This window comes from Rhinopithecus bieti, unplaced genomic scaffold (assembly GCF_001698545.2).
Source record: "Rhinopithecus bieti isolate Rb0 unplaced genomic scaffold, ASM169854v2 scaffold_5002, whole genome shotgun sequence".
NCBI classification, from domain to species: Eukaryota; Metazoa; Chordata; class Mammalia; order Primates; family Cercopithecidae; genus Rhinopithecus; species Rhinopithecus bieti.
In genome coordinates, this window is record NW_016804830.1 from 66,298 (window position 1) to 89,232 (window position 22,935).

Sequence of the window (22,935 nt, forward strand, 5' to 3'; positions counted from 1 at the left end):
ATAAAACCTCTAGTTAATCTCAGATTTTTTAAAAGTCTTCTTTAGACACCCACATCTGCCTCTAGCTACTGACCAGTTCCCTCAATACTCCCTTTACCTTCCCTTGATTGGACTTGGCACAATTTGCAATTTTTATATTTGTGACTATCGCTCTCAAGACAGTAAGCTCATGAGGCAAGCATCTGTGTATAATTATTGCATGTTAACATCTGGGACAAACCTAACGCCTGACAAGAGAGCTTAATAAATATTTTTTTGGACAAATCAGAACTTAAATTATCATTCAGCATAGATTTATTATTGGTTGTAGCATATTAAAATGTTAAAATTAAATTAAACTGGGATTTAGTCTTGATTAACTTGCCACTCTATTTTTCAGTTAGTGTGTTTAAAATCTTGATGCTTAGTTAAGCTGAACTACAGCACTAGCTCACCTGTATCATTCTCTTTCCCTCCTTCCTGGGAAAAAGAGGCCCCTGAAGCTACAGAAGACATGGAATTGGCAGGCAGGTATCCAGCGTCTGTTCCTTCATTTGCTAACCCACTCTGGCGCACCTTGGCAGAGTCCTGAGGTTCAGGACTCACAGATGAGGGTGTGGATAAGTGCTTAGGGTGGCGCGCCTTCTGTAGTTCCATGGCTCTGCCAACTGAACAGAAAATGGTGGTTAATCATCTGGATTGCGGCTGGGTGTGGTGGCTCAAGCCTATAATCCCAACACTTTGGGACGCCAAGGTGGGCGAATCACGAGGTCAGGAGGCCGAGACCATCCTGGCTAATATGGTGAAACTCCGTGACTATTAAAAATATATAAGGCCGGGCGCGGTGGCTCACGCCTGTAATCCCAGCACTTTGGGAGGCCGAGATGGGCAGATCACAAGGTCAGGAGATCGAGACCATCCTGACTAACACGGTGAAACCCCATCTCTACTAAAAATATAAAAAAAATTAGCCGGGCACGGTGGCGGGTGCCTGTAGTCCCAGCTACTCGGGAGGCTGAGGCAGGAGAATGGTGTGAACCCAGGAGGCGGAGCTTGCAGTGAGCCGAGATCGCCCGGCTGCACTCCAGCCTGGGCGACAGAGCAAGACTCCACCTCAAAATAAATAAATAAATAAATAAATAAAATAAATAAATAAATAAAATTAGCCAGGTATGGTGGTGGCACGTGCCTGTAATCCCAGCTACTCGGAAGGTTGAGGCAGAAGAATCGCTTGAACCCGGGAGGCGGAGGTTGCAGTGAGCCGAAATTGCGCCACTGCACTCCAGCCTGGAAGACAGAGCGGGACTCCATCTCAAAATAAATAAATAAATAAATAAAACAAATAAAATAATCGGTATTGCAAATTAGCTAAAAGCAAAAAAGGACAATGTAAAAGAATCTGGTAAAATGTGTGAAACATGGTAGACCCTAAAAAATATATATAGTGGATTGTTATGCAGAGAAACATACAGACAGACAGATGAAGGAAGGAAGAAGAGAAGAGAGAAAAGGAAAGGAAGGTAGACGAGAAAGATGGGGAGATGGAGGAGGGATGAGACAAGACGATGAAAGTGAGGAAGAGGAAGATGCAGGGAAAGAAGAAGGGTCATGAGAAAAGAAGGAGAACAATGGTGGACAGAGGGAGGAGGAATACTGAGAGACATGGAGCTGTGTTCATTTGTAAGAATGAAGATGAAGTCTTTATTTCTGTGAGTTCTTAGTAAGTTCCCACCCCAGTTCTCTCCCAACACTCACATCTTCATCCTCATAATGTGCCTCAAACACCATGCAGACCAATCCCCATCCTGCTAATTATCCTTGTTCACAAAGTCACCACAAGAAGCCAAAGACTCCCACTCAGGTGTTTAATCTCCAGAGCATTCTACACCCTCACCCAGCTTTTTATACCCTAATCTAACCCCTAATTCCTGAAATTCTTTTGTATCCCTTGGAACTCACAGTTAACATCTGTGAAATCCTCTATCTCTTTAACTTCCTCTGAAAATTTCATACCTTCTCAGTGTTTCTCAACAAGCGGCACTAATGGTATTTGAGAGAGAACTCCTCAATGTGTGGGACATTCACTATCACAATTCTACTCACACCACCTACCATGCCAATATCTATTTTTTTTTTTTTTGAGACAGTGTTTCACTCTGTCACCCAGGCTGGAGCTTAGTGGTGAGATGATGGCTCACGGCAGCCTTGACTCCCCAGACTAAAGCAATACTACCTCAGCCTCCCAAGTAGCTCGGACGACACACACGCACCATGATACACAGCTAATTTTGGCTATTGTTGTAGAGGCAGGGTCTCACTATATAGCCCAGGCTGGTCTCGAACTCCCAGGCTCAAGTGATCCTCCCGCCTTGGCCTCGCAAAGTGTTGGAATTACAGTCAAGAGCCACTGCACCTGGCTTCAGTATTTTCAAGTGTGGTACTTCCTGAGATAAGAACCATCACATGACCCTTCCCCATGGTACCACCATCCCTATTTCTCCTGCAGCCATCTCAAGTGGGTTGATCTCTCTTCATTGAGCCTGGGGTAGAAGGGAAATCAGCAAATAAAGTACAATGGAGAGGTGGAGAAATTTTAGAAGTATGGAGACTAAGTAAATATGTATAAAGAGACTAAACAGTGTGGTGGAGAGATCTATACACACTTTTTTTTTTAAATTTAACAAACACAAGTTGAATGGAAACAAAATCAGAAGAAGTAAGTAAACTATGTTATGGACATTTGACAGAATACTGCCACTAAATATGTTTTTTTTCTTTTTCCCCTTTTCTTTTTGTTTTTTTGAGAGAGAGTCTGGCTCCAGTGTCGCCCAGGCTGGAGTGCAGTGGTGCAATCTCGATGCACTGCAACCTCTGCCTTCCAGGTTCAAGCAATTCTTCTGCCTCAGCCTCCCAAGTAGCTGGGACTATAGGCATGTGCCACCGCACCCGGCTAATTTTTTGTATTTTTAGTAGAGACGGGCTTCATTGTGTTAGCCAGGATGGTCTTGATCTCCTGAACTTGTGATCCGCCCGCCTCAGCTTCCCAAAGTGCTGGGATTACAGGCGTGAATCACTGCGCCCGGCCCACAAAAGATGTTTATGACAATTATGTAGCAACATAGGGGGTACTTAGTTCAGAAATAACACTGAATGGAAACAAGGCGTGTTGGGAGTTCAGTAAAATCATCTTAACAACTCCTTTCTCCAAAAATTCATTTTAGCTAAAGAAGCCTCTGATGTGAAGAGGGTCTGAAATAGCGAAAATGCAGCACTGTTCAACATACTTGCACTGTTGTCATGACGGCTTGGTCTCCGTGGGGGTCCCAGGATGCTGGGGAATCCTCTTCGCTTCCCTTTTTCTTCCCCTTCTTTATCTTTCTTCATACTTTGCTAGAGTTGAAGTACAAAAAATAAGAGATATGTAACAGAGTAAACTGCTTTTGCGATTTTCATAGTGTAATGCTAATGCTTAGTTCAAAGAAATTGTTAAATGTAAATGAAAACCTATGCACGTGTATGTGCACACACAGAGCACTCATTAAAAGTTCACACACAGTACTGTGTACACCTCAGACTCAAGATATTTTCTTTAAACCCTTTATCACTGACAGCTTTGGAAAATCAAAGGGTAGTTTTACAGCACATTTACCAGGAACTTATTCTAAACAATTCATTCATCCATTCAACAAATATTTACTAAGTATTTTACTAATAGTTGAGAATACAATAATAAAGAAGGTCCTTATACTCATACAGCTTTACAATCTAGTAAACACTAAACAAAAACACAAATAACTACAAACAGAATACTCTACTGCCACTAAAGATGTTCATGACAATAATTATGTAGCAACACAGGGGGTATTTAGTTCAGGCAAAGTAAAAGAAAAGTATAAGGCACGAACAGAATCAGAAATAGCACTCTTTGTAAACTGCTAATTTCACTTTTCACATTGTCTAGTAATAGTTTACATGTCTGGATTTCTCACTAGATTTTGAGCTTCTTGAGAACAGAGATAGTACCTTATTAATGTTTGTATGACTAGCATTAATTGGCTGATTAAGTAAATACTAAGACAATGGAAGACACTGCACCCAAACGTAAAGAAGCCCTAAGGTCTGAACGCACTACTACATTATTTCAGTCTCACCTTGATTTTGGGAAGAAATCCAATCCGACCCCGTTTGTGCTCCAAATTTCGAGGCTCTTTCACTTTTACTCCCAAATGCTTCATATACATGAGAATAACATACTGCATGGTGGAACTGGAGGAGAAAGGATGAAGTAAATTAAGACTTCTGAGAAGGGAGGGCTGGCAGAATAAAGACATCAAATGACTTCCAAAACTCCAAGGTTGGAATTATTGAAATGAATCAAACAAAAACTAAAGAACTATCTAGTCATTGCACAGAGAAGAGAATTCTACTCAGGACAGCAGTAGAGTATTAGTCAAATAACATACAAGCCACCAGAGGGAGACCACAAACTGTATTTGTAAATTAAAAGAAATAAATTGTAATTTAGGGCCAAAAGGAAAAAACATAGCTTCTTTTTTTCTTAAAATTCTATGAAAAAAAAGTTATGTTACCTCTTATCTTCCTCTACAGCCTGAGCAGTCATCCTATTAAAAAAAAAAAAAAAGTTTAAAAATGAAATATGAAAGTTTAATTAACTTATTTTTTTGAGACAGAATCTCACTCTGCCACCCAGGCTGGAGTGCAATGGCATGATCCTGGCTCACTGCAACCTCCGACTCCCAGGCGCAAGTGATTCTTGTGCCTCAGCCTCCTGAGTAGCTGGGATTACAGGAGTGCGCCACCATGCCTGGCTAATTCTTGGGTTTTTAGTAGAGATGGGGTTTCACCATGTTGGCCAGCCTGGTCTCGAACTCTTGGCCTTAAGTAATCTGCCCACTCGGCCTCCCAAAGTGCTGGGATTACAGGTGTGAGCCACCATGCCTGGCCTTAAAAATTGTTATTAACTCAGATAACTGAAAGAACAGAGTCAAATGCTTTGGGCCACACCCTAGAATAAAATACCAAAAGAACCCTGATCCCCTAAAGATCCATATCTGTTTCACCCTCATGTCACCAACTGTATACGTTTCATGGCAAGAAATATTTCCAAGGCCTATACATTGAAAATAATTAATCAATCTGTTTTTGATCACTGATTAGAAGTTTTAGAGTTACCCATTTACCAAGACCCAGAAAAAGGAACACAAGAAATTTACCTAAAATAAAGTATCAGAAAAAAGAAAAAAAAGTTTCAGTTTCTCAAGTACTGTGACAAAATAAATGGCTCCACATACACAATCTGATAGTTTGCTAAACTTGCCCAAAGGGTACTTCAAGCATAAGTAGCATCTCAGTAGAGAGGGCATTTCCACATATACTTCTATTACTTACAATACTTCTTCAATTTTGGCAACAATCTGTTCTGCACATGTCCGCTCCTTCTCCAAAGTCAACCGGTCCTTGTCTCGCTCTGCATCAAGTTTAGTCAGCTCGCTTTCAGCCAAGGTCAGTCCCATACTACGTTTCTGCCTAAAGGGAATGGAGAAATTTCCTGAGGTAGCCTAAAGAAAAACTACCTCACTCTGGGGACGTTTCATCACAGTCTCCATAGCTACGATTCCTAGGAACAGGAAAAATGTCACTTTTCCACTTACGGGTCCATGTCATCTAGAATACCAGAGGTAAAAATTCTAGAAGCAATGACTCCAAGAACACAGACAGTATCTTAAAGGAACAGACTTAGAACAGACACAGCCCTGACCTCAGATCCTGAAGGTGCCAGGAATGGAGAGTCTAGACTCTTAGTTCCACTATAACCCTTTGGTTCCAGATGTTCACTATGTTTTAATAACAATAAGACTATATGGTTTATCTAGTGCTAAGCTAAGTATTTAAAGTGTAACTTTCTCTTACCTAAAAGAATTAATTTAGAATAATCATATCAAACTCTATCTACCACTAAGCTTACCGAAAATCTTCTAAGTGCCTTTGAACTTCTGGATGGACTCGTTCTTGCATAGTTTGGATATAGTGGCGATGCAGATCCTCAGGAATGAGCTCAGGTCTTCTCTTTTCTTCATAAATGAAAGGAATTATGTTATCTAAAGGTATGTTGTGGGCAACATACAATTGGCAACATATTAACGCTATTTTGTATAAATTTAAGGTGGAATTTGCCAAAGGGAAGTTCTTCAGGGCAGTTCGTATATTTCACCCCAGAATTCTGATTTCATTTTCTCTTTTATTTATTATTATTTTTTTGAGACAGAGTTTTGCTCTTGTCGCCCAGGCTGGATGTGTTAATGGCATGATCTCGGCTCACTGCAACCTCTGCCTCCTATGTTCAAGCAATTCTCCTGCCTCAGTCTCCCAAGTAGCTGGGATTACAGGCATGCACCATCATGCCAGTTAATTTTTGTATTTTCAATAGAAACGGGGTTTCACCATGTTGGCGAGGCTAGTCTTGAACTCCTGACCTCAGATAATCCACCCACCTTGGCCTTCCAAAGTGCTGGGATTACAGGCATGAGCCACTATGCCCGGCCTCATTTACTCTTCAATGTATTATAGACTCTCTTTCTATTGTGATTCAGGTGATCAACCAGTCACCGTGTGACAGACAAAACCTTTACAGATGAGCTGAGCTACGTATCTATTAAGATGTAATTCTCCACGATGTCAGTGCTCCAAGCTTACCTAGATCTGCAGACATTTCATCAGGAACAGAAACTTTCAGGTGCTAAAATGAAATGCAAACAAAAGGTGTAACAACACCAAAGATATTTCAAGATGTACATAAGTACTTGTGTAAAGTAAGGGGATACTACTTGGATACCCACTCTACAAGCATAATCAAGTACAAGCTCATTTATTCATTCACGTTTTACAGCACCAGAACATTCTATTCTTTAAACTTGAAAATAAGCCCTTTTCCCAAAGATCATGCTATAAAGGAAATATCTACAGTCGTTTAGCTAGGTGACTGAATGCTTCTGTGACACACTTACCCTAATGAATATACTGGCTTTGACTTCCTGGAATCATTGGTCAATATAATCAGTTATATATCATTTAGATCAATATAGGTAAAACCTAAATTATGTATATATTATCATATGAAAAACGTACTCACATATAGCCATGATTTTTCTTTCCTATATTTGAGATGCTCATTCTGAAGACCAATAATATTCCTAATCGTTTTCCTATGTAAAGAACCCTCACAATGTCACACTCCCAGTGAGAAAATATTGAGTTTTTAGAGTTTTAAATCTCCAGTAACAATCTACAGTTCTTGCTACTGAACCAAATAAGGTGACTATCTTAGAATTTACTTATTCCTAGCCAGGATTTTCCCCATAATACTTGCATAATAATTACCAGACTGTTGCTTTCCTCCAACCCCTAACTACCGGAGGGGAAAACTTTATTATTTTGCATTAAGAGAAAAGATCTTAACCTCTTCCTGCTTATTTTATATTGTATACCTATTTAAGTCATATAATTTCAGAATTTAAACAAGTCCTATGAGATCTGAAGTTTTAAATTTGAAAATAAGTCACTGCTAAAAATTGTAAGATCCCTTTATATCCATTTGAAGAAAAGTGAAATGGATTTTAAAACTTTCTCTTTGACAGGCAGAGTAGCTCAAATCAACTTTCTTAAAAGCATTTCTAGCTCAAGTGCAAAAAAGTAATAAAAGCTCATTTGTGTATGATGGTGTTTACGTGAAATAAATGTGAGCTATAGCATAAAAGTATAATTAGCAAATCAAACTGTAAGGATTCTTCTTATACTTTAATATTGATATACAGATCATGAGTAGCACAATATTAAGTTTTGACTTAGCTTGGTGCCCTCTTAAGAAATGCAAAATTCAAACATACTTCAATATACTGTCATTTTTTTAGGAAAGTAAATTATTTTAATAAAAATAATACAATATTTTAAACAATGGGAGTATGATCAGAACCCTACCTCATTTAACCATACCTAAATGACCCCACTATGTCCCAGGAACTGTTCAGTGTTAGGCACACAGCAGTGAACAAACAGAACAAAAATATCTGGCCTAATAAAGCTTATATTCAGGGTAGGAGAGTAGGAATATAGTCATCCCTTGATATCCACATGGGGTACTGGTTCTAGGAACCTCCAAGGATACTAAAATCAGCAAACTCTCAAGTCCCTTAAACAAAATGGCATTGTATTTGCATATACCCTATGCACATCCTGCTGTATACTTTAAATCTCTAGATTACTTATAATACCTAATCCAATGTAAATGCTATGCAAATAGTTGTTATACTGTATTTTTAAAATTTGTTTCATTTTTTATTGTGGTATTGGCTTTTGTTTTTTTCCTTGAATATTTTCAACCACGGTTGTTTGAATCTGTGGAAGCTGCAGGTACAGAACACTGACTATATAAACTACTAACTAAATAAATAAAAGTTCTATGGATAAAAATAACAGAAAAAGTGACAGAAAGTGAAAGGGTTGAGATTTTAGGTAGGTTGGTTAGGAAAGTCACTGAGTAGGTAATTGAATGTGAAAGTGTATAGACAATTTTGTAAAGGAATACAAAGAAAATGGGACAGGAGCTAGAGGGAGAAGTAGAGCCAAAATGTTTGTGTGTTTGTTTTTAGAAAGGGAAAATAACAATGTTTGCACACTAATGTGAGTAATTATCTGTAGAAAATATAAAACCGATGATGCAGGAGAAGGGAGGATAATTGTTAGAGTAAGGTCTCTGAGTAGGTATAAGGAAATACACCGTAAACTGGGGCAGAGCTGGCCTTAGATAAAAGACGGAGAATTGAGGCCAGGTGCAGTGGCTCATGCCTGTAAGTAATCGCAGCACTTTGAGAGGATGAAGCAGGCAGATTGCTTGAGCCTAGGAGTTCAAGACCAGACTGGGCAACATGGTAAAACCCCATTTCTACAAAATACAAAAATTAGCCAGGCATGGTGGTGTGCACATGTAGTCCCAGCTACTTGGGAGGCTGAGGCAGGAGGATCACTTGAGCCCAGGAGACAGAGGCTACAGTGAGGGGCAATTGTGCCATTGTACTCCAGCCTGAGCAACAGAGCAAGAGTCTGTCTCAAAAAAAAAAAAAAAAAGAGAAAAGAAAAGAAAAGAAAAAAAAGATGGACAATCACTCCATAGCATCAGGAGAAAGAGTAGAGTACATGGTATGGTATAATGGAGGCAGAAGATACATCTGGTAGAAGTTCTCTTCTATATACTTTAAACTTCTCCGAGAAACAACAAGGCCAAAGTTATCAGCTGAGAAAGGACTAGGGAAAGGAAGAGATGGAGGTTTTAGGGGGGAAAAAGTATGAAGCAGTCATCTAAGGGAACTGCAAATGTGAAAGGACTAGGGACCTGCAGCATGATCATCCAGGATGCATTAAGGGCTAGGTGCTATTTACCTGTAACAAGACTAACAATGAAACTTACTACTTTAAAAATCTTATTATCACTTTTAATGACAAAGTAAAACATTATCAGCATTTATTGCAGTGTAAGCATAATCTTTTCTGCCCCTTTTTTGTAAAAATTATGCCTCTAAACTTCAAAGAGGCCACCAAGAGTTCAGTTATTCAAGTATTATTCCTTGGGTCTTAATATATATGTAATAGCATATGTATTCCCTTTTTCATTTCCTTACTCTAATTGTGCACATGCAAAAAAACACAAATATATACATATGTGTGTGCATATACATATCCCCTAAAACCTACTGTGAGAATTCATATGCCTAAACTAATTTAGAAATGATAAAAAAAAAAAACAGTCTAGAGTAATCAATAATTGAAATATAATACAGGTGTGAGAAAGCACAATAAAATCCAAAAACATGGGAGGGAAGATTGGAAGCAGGAGGCCAATAATTCCATGTACTAAGGCAAAGATTACAACATTAACTTGGCAACTTACTGCTGATCGATCTAGAAAGAACTGATGAAACTCAAGGAAGACGCGACGAGTTTCCTTGGAATTGGTATGTTTATACAGGTCTGAATAGAGATAACAAAGCTGTAGTGGAGACAGGAATGAAAAAGACAAAATGAGGAACCATGAAAAATGTAATTTGCTATGTCATCATTGAGTAGGAATGTTTGGAACAGGTAGGTTACCATAAACAATGCAGTTACTACTACATAACCAAGTCTTTAAAAAATAATGTTTTAATTATCTTTCATATCTGCCTTTATACAGAAAACTAAAAGAAGTCTGCCCACTCATTGTATAGATAGGAAAAGTTCTATGGCATATGAATCAACAGAAGAACTCTGAATCTGCTAGATTGTAAAATATATTACCAAAGTTGCAGGGTCAAATTGTGAAACTACATGGTGTAAGAAAACAGCCAAATGAGCCGGGCGAGATTTTAGTAATTCAATGCTCTGGAAACAGCTGCACTGTCCATTGATCTAGAGGAAGAAATGATTATGCATCAGTAACTCCAACATACAAATACTAAATGCAAAGTAGGCTCAATTGAACATAGCTATCCAAATTTCACTTTGATCTCCCTATAAAAAATTCAAGATTTAAAAAATTTCACTAAAATTTATTCGCAGCAGAAGCTACGGAATCTCTTTCTCTGAACATTAACCATCTCTTGGGGATAGGTTAGAAGAAAGACCACTTTGGGAGAATGGAAATTTAGGAGATGATTACCAAGTAGCTCGGATGTATACAAATCAGTATGTAAAAAACAGTCTAACAACATTTCTAGAAATGTAGTGGAAGGCTTTTTGCCCAATCATAAAATAGCTGTTTATTCTTTTCTTCTGGGCTAATTGCAGAAATGGTGGGAAATGAAGTTGTATGATTTTAAGTAAGATAAATCCTAGAATATTTGTATAATCCCTAAATATACTGAACACGGAAAACAATAATAATGTAAACTAGCATCTCAATTTTTATATTCCCAAATCATTCTAAAGACCAGCATTACCCAACTATCAAACCAGACAAAGGTATTACAAAAAGAAAAACTATACATCAATATACCTCATCAACAAAGATGTAAAAAATACTCAGTAAAATAATGGCAAATTGAAACCGACAATATGTTAAAGGGATAATACATCATGACCTACTGGGGTTCATTCCAGGAATGCGAGACTAGTTTAATATTCTAATATCAATCAATGTAACTTACCATATTAACAGACAATAAGAAAAACTACATAATAATCCCATTCAACAAAATTCAACATCCAGTCATGACAAAAACTCTCAGCAAACCAGGAGTACTCCTTAACCTAGTAACCTTTAACCTTATAAAGAGCCTCTAAAAAATACTTATAGCTAACATCATACTTAATGATGAAAGACTGACTGTTTTCTCCCTAAGATCAGGAATAAGGCAAGCATGTCTTGTCACTCTAATTCAATCTCATACTAGAAGTCCTAGCCAGTGCAAAAAAGCCAAGAACAAGAAATAAAAGATAAACAGCTTGAAAATAAGGAAATAAAAACTACAGACAACATGTTTATCTATGTAGAAAACTCCAAAAGATTTATTTTTAAAAGCACCAAGAAATAATAAATGAAGTTAGCAAGATCACAAGATACAAGGACAAGAATCTAGCTAATCATACTCCTTTATACCACCAATGAACTGGGATGTGAAATTTTTTTAAAAAATACTATTTTAAGAAACACACTCAACCCCAAAGAAATGAAGTACTTAAATATAAATTAATGGCCTCTCACTGGCTTTAAAAGCAAGGTCATTTCTATTGGTCAAAGCTAAAATAAGCAATTAACCCAAGGAGCTACTGGTTCTAAGATTTGGCTTCAAAGCCTTACAAATGTTATCTTAATCTCCAGAAAGTGTTCATTTTTGCAACAAATCAGACATTGCAGAAAAGTAATAATTTATTTTTTAGAAAGAAAAAAGTCATCACCTGTTCATGTTCAGTACCAAAATCATCATCTTCTGCTCCAATAATATGAGGTGCTATACGGGTTGAGGGACTCCCGACAAGTGATTGAGTGTCCTGGCAACATTCAGGGAAAAGAAACAGAAAATTATCTGGTGGTCAAATTTAGAAAAGAATAAAGCCAACCCATCAAAAGACATGATTCACTTAAATGGTGAGATTTCGTTTTGTTTATTTCCGTTGAAGTACTTTATTTTCAAAGTAGGGGTTCACAAATTTTCAAGGCCATGAACCACTCTGGCAGAGAAAATGACCACAACAACGGTTTTTTTTTTGGGTAGGGGAAAAACCATTTCCCTTGGAAACAGGAAATATCCTTTGCTCACTACAGAGTAAGACTCTAACATTTTCTGTACACTTTTGTAACTTCTTTTATTAATTCATACATACTTAGAACTTCTTACAGAAAAAAATAAAGTTGGGCTTACATAAAAGGTCACAATTAAAAAATTAAAGAAAAAGTGAATGAAGACAATAGGACAAAGGAAAAATAAGAGCAGAAATGATAATACAAAGTTAGAAGAGAGGTTAATATACCTGAGAAGTACTAACCCAAGATTTCCATTAATGATACATAATTGAAGGCTATCATTGAACTCTATTTTTTCATTTTTAATTAATTTTCATAAACGTATAATTCAGGGTTTCTCAACTGCGGCACTGTTAATATTTTGGGCCAGAGAGTTCTTTGTTGTAGGGACTAGCCTGTGCATTCTAAGACGTTTGGCAGCATCCCTGACCTTGTGGGCCCACCAGATGCCAACTGCAGCCTCAAAGCCCTAGACATCAAAAATGTTTCCAGACATTTGTTAAATGTCCACGGAGGCACAATCATTCTTGGTTGAAAAATCACTGATAAAATACTCTAAAATCATCAAGTAATCTCACAAACACTGCTACAGAAACAAAGATACCAAAATTCTAAGAATAAATTGTAGATTGGCAGATAGTTCCCCACACAATAGCTCCTCCATTTGTCAACTCACAAAGTTGGATTCAGCACAAAAATGGCAGTACAGAGGCATTAATATATAAAATAATAAACATCGGTGCTGGGCACAGTAGCTCAGGCCTGTAATCTCAGCACTTTGGGAGGTCAAGGAGGGAGGATCACTTGAGGCCAGGAGTTTGAAACCAGCCTGGGAAAAACAAAGAGATCCACCTCTAAAGAAAGCCAAAATAAATTAGCCAGGCATGGTGGCATGTGTCTATAGTCTTAGCTACCTGGGAGACTAAAGTAGGTGGACAGTTTGAGCCCAGGAGTTTGAGGTTACAGTTAACCTCTGTACTGCAGCTTGGGCGACAGAGTAAGACCCTGTCTCATTCATTCATATATACAAACACAAATATATGCATACATACATACATACATACATACATACATACATACAGGATGTCTGAAGACCGTAAGTACTAAAATTAAAGACCATATAGCAATGGGGAATAAAAATTTTGGAAGAAATAGGAAAAAACTGAGTTTGGCTTAAATCTGACAGCAGTTTAACATTGCAAGATCTGGATGGAGTTCAGCAAAGAAGGGTGGGCCTATGATTTGAGAGTCATGTGCACAGCAGTTATAGCAGTTATAGCTGAAGCTGTATAAACAGATCCATAAGTTTTAAACTGAGTGAATAGTAAGTATATGTGGTTTTTCCTCCTTGTATTGCAACACTACATATTGAGTCTCCTACACACATTCTGCCTTTTAATAACTCTTATTATTTTCTTTAACCTCAAGGCTTTAATAATTCCAAAAAAAAGAAATCAGGTGAAACTGGCTGGGCACTGTGGCTCATGCCTATAATCCCAGCACTTTGGGAGGCTGAGGCGGGTGGATCACCTGAGGTCAGGGAGTTTGAGACCAGCCTGGCCAACATGGTGAAATCCCTCTCTACAAAAATTAAAAAAAAGAAAAAGAAATCAGGTGAAACAACATAAATTAGTTTAGAGCAGTAGTCAATTTTGATTTTATAACTGATTTAATGTCTCTGATTTTTCAATAGTCCTTATGTTGCTGACAATAAAAACATTACAAAATGCTATTGTATCTTTTACTCCACAACTGTAAACAAATCTAATTAGAAAATAAAATGAGAATGCTTAAAAGCATGCAATTAAGAATATGTAAGATCGAGCAATTCTACTTCTTGATAAACACCCACAAAAACTGAAGGCAAGGCAGCATATTCACAATAGCCAAAAACTGGAAGCAATCTAAGTACCCACTGACAGACAGATAAACAAAACGTGGTATATATACATGTCATGGAATATGATTTGGTCTCAAAAAGGAAAGAAATTTTGACACATGCTACAACATGGATGAAAGCTGAAGATATATGCTAAGTGAGGGAAGTCAGTCATGAAAGGATAAACATTGTATCCTTCTTTTTACCTGAGTATCTAAAGTAGTCAAATTCATGCAGACAGAAAATAGAATGGTGGCTGCCAGGGGCCAGGGGGAAGGGGGAAATGTAGATTTAGTGTTTACTGGGTACCAAGTTGCAGTTGGAGAAGATGGTTGGCAGTGATGGTCGCACAACAATGTGAATATACTTAATGCCACTGTACACTTAAAAATGGTTAAACTAGTACATTCTATGTTACCACCACGACAAATACTAAGGAACCTAATAATACTTACTAATCATGGAATAGCTCTTGACTTATTCAAATCTTTATTAAGTTTCTTTAATAAATTTAATTTTTTTCTCCAAAAAATAAAAAATAAAATATGTAAACATCAGATGTGTCTATATCATACGTTAAGTATAAGGAAAGCTAAAGACAGCACTATCATTGCATGGATTTCATACTCACAGTGTCCTGAATTGTTTCACTTTTCTCTGGGTTTTCCTCTAGATAAATCCTCTCTTTTGGGCCACTCTTGGGACTCTAATAAAAAAAACAAGATCTTCAGTTCATTTCAATAGGCACACCAAAAGGAGATGAGGGAAAAAAGTGTGAAAAAAAATTGCTCTGAATTTCATATTTGTATTTACAACTACTAAATATCTTTCATAAGATACTTGGTTCTGCTACTTTTTCCTTACTTCAGCAAGTCACTTATTCTCTCACCTTTTCAGTTTTATGTTGATAAACAATACAGAGTCAATAAAACAATTTTACCTAATCTCCAGGCCTGGAGGTTACTTTCTACCAAATTACTAGATATATTGCATACCTCAAACTCATTATGTCAAAATCAAACTCTTTTTTGTTTTTGAGACGGAGTCTTGCTCTGTCACCCAGGCTGGAGTGCAGTGGCACGATCTCGACTCACTGCAAGTTCTGCCTCCCCGGTTCACGCCATTCTCCTGCCTCAGCCTCCCGAGTAGCTGGGACTACAGGCACCCGCTACCATGCCCAAATAATTTTTTGTATTTTTAGTAGAGACAGGGTTTCACTGTGTTAGCCAGGATGGTCTCGATCTCCTGACCTCATAATTCGCCCGCCTTGGCCTCCCAAAGTGCTGGGATTACAGGCGTGAGCCACCGCGCGCGGCCAAAATCAAACTCTCTTTATTTATTTTCCTTAACCCTTACCTTCTCAAACTATCCTTTCTATTCAAGTTAAAAGCATTTTGCCCTACTTATGAGTACAATTAAGCTTCTACTATTCTGTTACTCCCTTCATGTGAAAGGTGGATTTTAATACATTTATATGGTATTATATAATACCTAATACGGTTGTTCTTCAGTATTTGTGGGGGAATGGTTGCTCAAGTCCCTGATATAAAATGATATAGTATTTGCATACAATCTATGCAAATCTTCTATATATTTTAAATCATCTCTAGATTACTTATAATACCTAATACAGTGTAAATGCTGTACAAATAGTTGTTACACTGTATTGTCTAGGGGATAATGACTAGGAAAAAAGTCTGTGCATATTCAGTACAGATGCATTTCTATTCCTGAATATTGTGATCCACGGTTGGCTGAATCCACAGATGCTGCCCACAAATACTGAGAACGGACTGCATAAAATATAAACCATATGGGATGCAGAAACTCACTTTGTGGAGATGAGGAACACCCCAAAGCAATGGGAGACATTCTTTAGAGTAACCAAAAATGAGGAACCAGAGACCTAACGAATGCCAACAGGGAAGATACATTTTACCTATGCATATACCAAGTTATCTTGGTGGTATCACAAGATATTTCTGCCACCAAGAGAAAACAGCAGTTTCAAATGTATGCCCCACCTTGGAGAAAAGAATGACTTTCAGGTCTTGGACAAGATATATAAAAGATTAGAATAATTCTGTCACAAACATCAAGAAAGCTATCAAAGATATTGGAGGGGCATGTCAAAAGAACACAGGAGAAAATTTGAGAGGGTTCCCACCAACAAAAAAAAGAGTAACTCATACGGAAATCTGTGAGTTCAAAATATTACACACATATACCCTTCTCACTTGTCACCTTTGGAGTTTGTAAGAGTATCATCTCTCCTGAAAAGACTCTTCTGAAAAGAATCAAGGGAAGTATTTACCCTACATTTTCTGCATAAGCTGTATTTTAGGGTAATCTATTAGCTAGTAAGGGAAATCATTTCTTGTAACATAACTCCGTGTAATAAATACAGAAATAATGACAAAATTACAATAATATCCTTTTGAAACTCAGAATTAAACAATGGATCTAGGCATTCTGATCACGAATGGCCATGTGAAAACATTTCATAAAAGCTATTTGATAGGGAACATTATAATGAAGGAAATCATGTTGACATCACCTAAACACCTTAAGCTTACAACCACAGTAAGACAGCCATTCACATCCTGATGTGATATAATGAGATGTACACAATATCATCCATGAATTATTCCAAATAACAACTATCAAACCTAATGTGACCAAGACTTGTAGATTTAACTGGGAGTTTTCAGAAAATCTAGATAAAGTAACGTCATACGACACCACGAAAATATAATTAGAAAATGGACTGTTTTACTGAACATATGACCCAATTTCTTTAACAACAACAACGAAAAAATGGCCAAGGAAAAAAAAAGAAGGAAACTATTATAAATTATAAAGACTTAAAATGACTTATCAACCAATGGCAATATGAAAGCCTTGACTGGATCCTGAATCAAATAAACTGTAAAAAGATCATTAAAACAAGGTAATAAAAGTGTGTATTGAGAAAATATTAATTCTTAGGATTTAATAAGAATATTACAGCTATATTTTAAAAACTTATCTCTTAGAGAGAGACATATTATTAAACTAATGCCTTGGATTTACTTTAATCCAGTGTTTCGAGGATGTGAGGAATAGCGGGTACAAACAAAACTGCTAAGGCTAGGTTCTCAGGGACCTGAGGAGGATTATGTTAGTCTTTACTTTTGAATATGTTTAAAATTTTCCAAAATAAATAGTTTTCAAAATATCACTCACAAACTGAAATATCAAAATGAGAGATGCTCTGAATTTTAGATGATGATTTGTTATGAAGTTGCTTCTCTTGTGAGAACTGGGTATCAGGGCATTCTTTAAAGCCTTCTCCAAGGTAAGCAAAAGCAGGAACTTTCACAACCACCACCAGGAAATTATTTTACAAAAATGAGAAGACAATGAAAAAGTTAAAAGAACTGATTCAAAAGATAAAATGTAAAACAGCAATTCAAAGTACTGTTAAAACAACAACAACAAAAGCAGACGGATTCCCCCATACTTCCAATACAATTGAAACAAACATGGAAATCCATAAGCTAAAAGCAACACAGCTTTAGTCTCAAATGGACACTTGTAGAAATTAAACCTGTGTGTTATGTGTTCAGAAGACAGCCTAGCTTGGACTTTATCATTTCTCACTCGGATTTCCACAATATTCAGTTATTTATTTGGCCTCAGTTTCCTCATCAATGAAATGGTGATACTGCTTTTTTAAGATTATTATGAGTGTTAAAAAAGAGTATCTGGGCCGGGCGCGGTGGCTCAAGCCTGTAATCCCAGCACTTTGGGAGGCTGAGACGGGCGGATCACGAGGTCAGGAGTTCGAGACCATCCTGGCTAACACTGTGAAACCCTGTCTCTACTAAAAAATACAAAAGCTAGCCGGGCGAGGTGGCGGGCACCTGTAGTCCCAGCTACTTGGGAGGCTGAGGCAGGAGAATGGCGTAAACCTGGGAGGTGGAACTTGCAATGAGCTGAGATTCGGCCACTGCACTCCAGCCGGGGCGACAGAGCGAGACTCCGTCTCAAAAAAAAAAAAAAAAAGAGTATCTGTAAAGCACTGGGTACAACCTCTGGCACAAAGTAGTTATTGAATAAACGCTAACTATTATCCATTCAGCACACATTTATTAAAGTTCCTATTAAGCCAAGCAGTCTTCTTTTCCTACAGATCTCCCTCTTTACTCCAAATTATTTTCCACAGATACGTTTCTAATGGTGCCTCTCTTCTGCATGCAAGATAAAGCCCACTTTATTAACTGATTTCGTTTATTCAAATACTAAGTATCAATTACATGTCAAACAGTCTTAACTGAACGGAATGCCTATTTCTATACTCAACAATTCACTCTTTTTTTTACCCACCCCTGAGATGGAGTCTTGCTCTGTCAACCAGGCTGGAGTGCAATGGCGTGATCTTGGCTCACTGCAACCTCCGCCTACCTGGTTCAAGCAATTCTCCTGCCTCAGACTCCAGAGTAGCTGAGATTACAGGCGTGTGCCATCACACCCAGCTGATTTTTTTTGTATTTTTAGTAGAGACAGGGTTTCACTATGTTGGCCAGGCTGGTTTTGAACTCCTGACCTTGTGACTGGCCCGCCTTGGCCTCCCAAAGTGCTGGGATTACAGGCGTGATCCACCGCGCCCAGCCGACAATTCATTCTTTTACAAAGTTATATTTCTAAGTCACATGTTTTATTGCAACATTCCTCTAAATACAAGATAAAATTCAAATTTCTCATTCGTATCATTTGCTCTGAATGCCTACAATTTGTTACACTTTGGAAACACAAAGTCAGACAACACAGTCCCTCTGCTCTCAAGGAACTTCCCATCTCATGGTAGGGACAAGCCATGAAAACAGAGAGGAGACGCAGCACTAAAACGAAAAGAAGAGTACAAGAAGCATTCCCAAAAGCAGTATGTACTGCTAGAACCAGCTGAAGCCCTTTATAACCTGGACTCATGATTTGGCTTCTAAGATAATCTCTAGCCATTTCATCTATAACCCTATTATGCCAGGTTGCCCTAAAATTTTCACTGCTCTCTCAAAATGTTATGCATTTTCATACCTCAGTGCTTTTGTTTATATTTAGATTACTGGTATTTTGGAGCTAGGCAGAAGTAGATTACCTATTGCCTGAATAAGTGTGGAAAGTTAACTCCCTTTGTTAAAGTTAATTAACTCAATTTTTTCTTTTGTCAAGTTATAGTAACAACGGTACTACTTCATAAGGCTGTTCTGAGAATTAACTAAGGAACATAAAACACATCACTGTGTATGGGATATATACCCAACAAATATTAGCTATTACCATTTTTCCTTGAGCCCAAATTGAAATTTTCCATTAAAACCTTTAGCTAACCCAATCACAAGATTCCTATCACTATCTTTCAATAAGTAAATAAATAAAAACCCACAAATCCTCAGTTTGTTTTTTGGATGAGGAACTGGGTCATTGGGCCTAAGCCTCAAGAGATAGCCTGACTGATGGCTTAGACCATGGATTCCTTTTTTAAAAAACAACAAAACAGGGAGGCCGAGACGGGCGGATCACGAGGTCAGGAGATCGAGACCATCCTGGCTACATGGTGAAACCCCGTCTCTACTAAAAATACAAAAAACTAGCCGGGCGACCTGGCGGGCGCCTGTAGTCCCAGCTACTCGGGAGGCTGAGGCAGGAGAATGGCGGGAACCCGGGAGGCGGAGCTTGCAGTGAGCTGAGATCCGGCCACTGCACTCCAGCCTGGGCGGCAGAGCGAGACTCCGTCTCAAAAAAAAAAAAAAAAAAAAAAAAAAAAAAACAACAAAACAAAACAACCCCTACCCCAACAACCTTCAACAAGAGAGAAACTTCACATTGTTAAATAGTAGATGTGTGTATATGTAACAGAAGTCCCAAGAAGTGACACCTCTTCTATATGCAAAGCACTGTATTTCCTTTTTTTTTTTTTTTTTTTTTTTTTGAGATGGAGTCTCACTCTGTCGCCGGGGCTGGAGTGCAGTGGCCGGATCTCAGCTCACTGCAAGCTCCGCCTCCCGGGTTCACGCCATTCTCCTGCCTCAGCCTCCCAAGTAGCTGGGACTACAGGCGCCCGCCACCTCGCCCGGCTAGTTTTTTGTATTTTTTAGTAGAGACGGGGTTTCACAGTGTTAGCCAGGATGGTCTCGATCTCCTGACCTCGTGATCTGCCCGTCTCGGCCTCCCAAAGTGCTGGGATTACAGGCTTGAGCCACCGCGCCCGGCCTCTTTTTTTTTTTTTAAGAAATATAACCCACAAAGTTGATTTCACGACCCACAATTACAAAACATTCGTTCAGATTACTTCCCTCATCACTTTTAAAGAGGGTGATCTACATTTAAGTCATTATTCCTATCACTGCATACAATTTACAAAGTATTGCTGAGTAAATAATACTGAACTTAGCTTTTAAGTATTCACATGTCCATGGTGCTACATCATACTCAGTTTAAAATGTTTTATTATCATCTTAACAGATACTCATGTTCATCTGGCAGTTTCTGGGTTAATCAAGAAAGTGCTGTTACTAAACCTGGGCTATTAACTGAAGCCTATCTAACAGGACTAAGGTTTTTCCTCTTGGTAATGGCAAAGTGCCCCATGATTCAAGACTGAGTCACTCTGACCACAAATGGAATATTAACATGCTCTTAAAGATATCAACAGTTGGTCTCTCGGTTCAGTAAGAATGCACTGGCATTAGTAACTTCTCTACCCACGAACAAGATGCCTGCTGGGAAATTCCATCCCTGTAAAAGAAACAGTTGGCAACGGGTGTTCAAGGGAAAAAGTGAACTCTGGAATTAAAAGCTTATATACAACAGTATCCAGATTTCTGTTTATCAAATTGGTATATTAAAAATGGGGATGGTAAAAAGTGCTAAGACACCTCTAACTCATATTACTTAAAATCAAATCTAGAAAGGGGCTGTAAAGAAGAATACAGAAGAAAAAAGATTTAGAACGCTGAATACATACATCTGCATTGTCACTACTGGGCCGAGAAGCATCTCCACTGCTACAGTCAGTCCTGCCCAGGCCATCTCCAGGATCTGTTTCTGCCTCACTGACTGTTAGGGTGTCACCTAAAGGTCTGGAGGGTATAACTACAGCTCCATCCTAAAACAGATTAAAGAAAAACACACCCACACAAACACATAAAAGAAAACTTCCATTACTTGCTGCATAAAGAAATAGAGTGGTACTACAATCTACATGGAGACTGTTAAAAGTTGGACATTCTGATGTGCTCAAGCATGGTTAAAATTCTACGAGTAAAATCCATAAGTAACTACTAATTCTGGGATTCTAAAATGGCATGACCTTAAAGACAGGGCAAGTGATATTTTGGTAAAAAGAATATAAGTTCAAACTTACAAATATAGCAAAAAGGTAAAATGCTTTGTTAATTGATATTGTCTGCCCATTAATAAAGGTTATTACCCTACAGTTTCTTGTTAACTACCTTCCAATGCTTCAGAATGTCAATCAATGGTCAATTCTGGGACATAATGCTATAACATAAATTATTATAAGCATTTAGATCAGGTTAGAAGCATTTATTTATTTATTTAATTTGAGATGGAGTCTTGTTCTGTCACCCAGGCTGGAGTGCAGTGGCAGGATCTCGGCTCACTGCAACCTCCACCTCCGTGGTTCAAGCCATTCTCCTGCCTCAGCCTCCCGAGTAGCTGGGATTATAGGCACGCACCACCAAACTTGGCTAATTTTTTTATTTTTAGCAGAGTCGGAGTTTCACCATGTTGGCCAGGATGGTCTCAAACTCCTGACTTCAGATGATCTGCCCGTCTTGGCCTCCCAAAGTGCTGCGATTACAGGTGTGAGCCACGCACGCCTGGCCAGGTTATAAAGATGTAGACAGCTGCCCAAATAGGGTAAGAATATTGTATTTGTCTAGTAATAACATAAAACTGTCAACATTACTGAGGTGTAACATGCAAAATGTGACATAGCTAGTGGGACTGAAAGTAATGAAAAAAAATGGAATGAAAAGTACACTAAACTAGGATGTCAGGGGACCTTACATACTGTATGGTCTTGTATAGATGATTTAAGCAGTTTAGACCCTAGGTTTCTTAACTATGTATTCTTTAATCAGAAAGTAAGCAGATTAGGCTAGATGATCTCAAATAATTCTTTTGCGAATATGTAGCTTTCCCTTCAGACTTAATTCAGGAATAGTGATAAATAAACAGTGTTTACCTATTTTAAATGTATAGGCAATTTATCTACTTTGCTTTAAGATGAAGTACAAGGTGCTTTACATATCCCAAATCTGAATATTACAGAATGTAAGTCTGGTTAACATATAAATGCTGAGCTTTTTTTTTTTTTTTTTTCTTATGAGACCATTATCTCTAAAGCTTATACCTATACAGCAAATTCTACTGAAATCTATTTTTAAATTACAATAAAATATAGTCATTAAGGGTATGAATGTGCTTTTGAATCCTTAGACTGGGTTTGAATTCCAGTTCTATTACTTTTCAGCTATATGACCTCAGACAAGTAATTTAATCTCTCTAACTCTAAGTATATATGTAAACTGGAGGCAAACAACCATAAGTAACCGCAGAGATGTTATGCAGATTAAATAAGAAAATGCTTCTCCATGTATTTAGCTCAATGCCTCTCATTTTAAAATCTTAAATTCCTACTTAAAAACATATCAACTGCCATTCTGTTTTAAGATGGCAGAATGAACCACAAAAAATATAAATATATATATATATAAAT

At 37.9% G+C, this 22,935-nt stretch overlaps 1 protein-coding gene across 1 annotated transcript in view; it reads right to left on the reverse strand.

Annotated features, from left to right (window-relative positions):
• ARHGEF12 (Rho guanine nucleotide exchange factor 12) overlaps window positions 1–22,935 on the reverse strand; it is a 152,765-nt gene that overhangs the window by 34,009 nt on the left and 95,821 nt on the right. The window contains exons 12-23 of the mRNA XM_017870478.1: window positions 21,157–21,297; window positions 14,782–14,856; window positions 11,926–12,018; window positions 10,327–10,437; window positions 9,941–10,039; window positions 6,694–6,736; window positions 5,966–6,071; window positions 5,389–5,526; window positions 4,569–4,601; window positions 4,131–4,245; window positions 3,264–3,369; window positions 435–647 (exon numbers count right to left, since the gene is read on the reverse strand). Coding sequence (XP_017725967.1) covers window positions 435–647; window positions 3,264–3,369; window positions 4,131–4,245; window positions 4,569–4,601; window positions 5,389–5,526; window positions 5,966–6,071; window positions 6,694–6,736; window positions 9,941–10,039; window positions 10,327–10,437; window positions 11,926–12,018; window positions 14,782–14,856; window positions 21,157–21,297 — 1,273 coding nt within the window. The remainder of the gene's footprint in view (window positions 1–434; window positions 648–3,263; window positions 3,370–4,130; window positions 4,246–4,568; window positions 4,602–5,388; window positions 5,527–5,965; window positions 6,072–6,693; window positions 6,737–9,940; window positions 10,040–10,326; window positions 10,438–11,925; window positions 12,019–14,781; window positions 14,857–21,156; window positions 21,298–22,935) is intronic.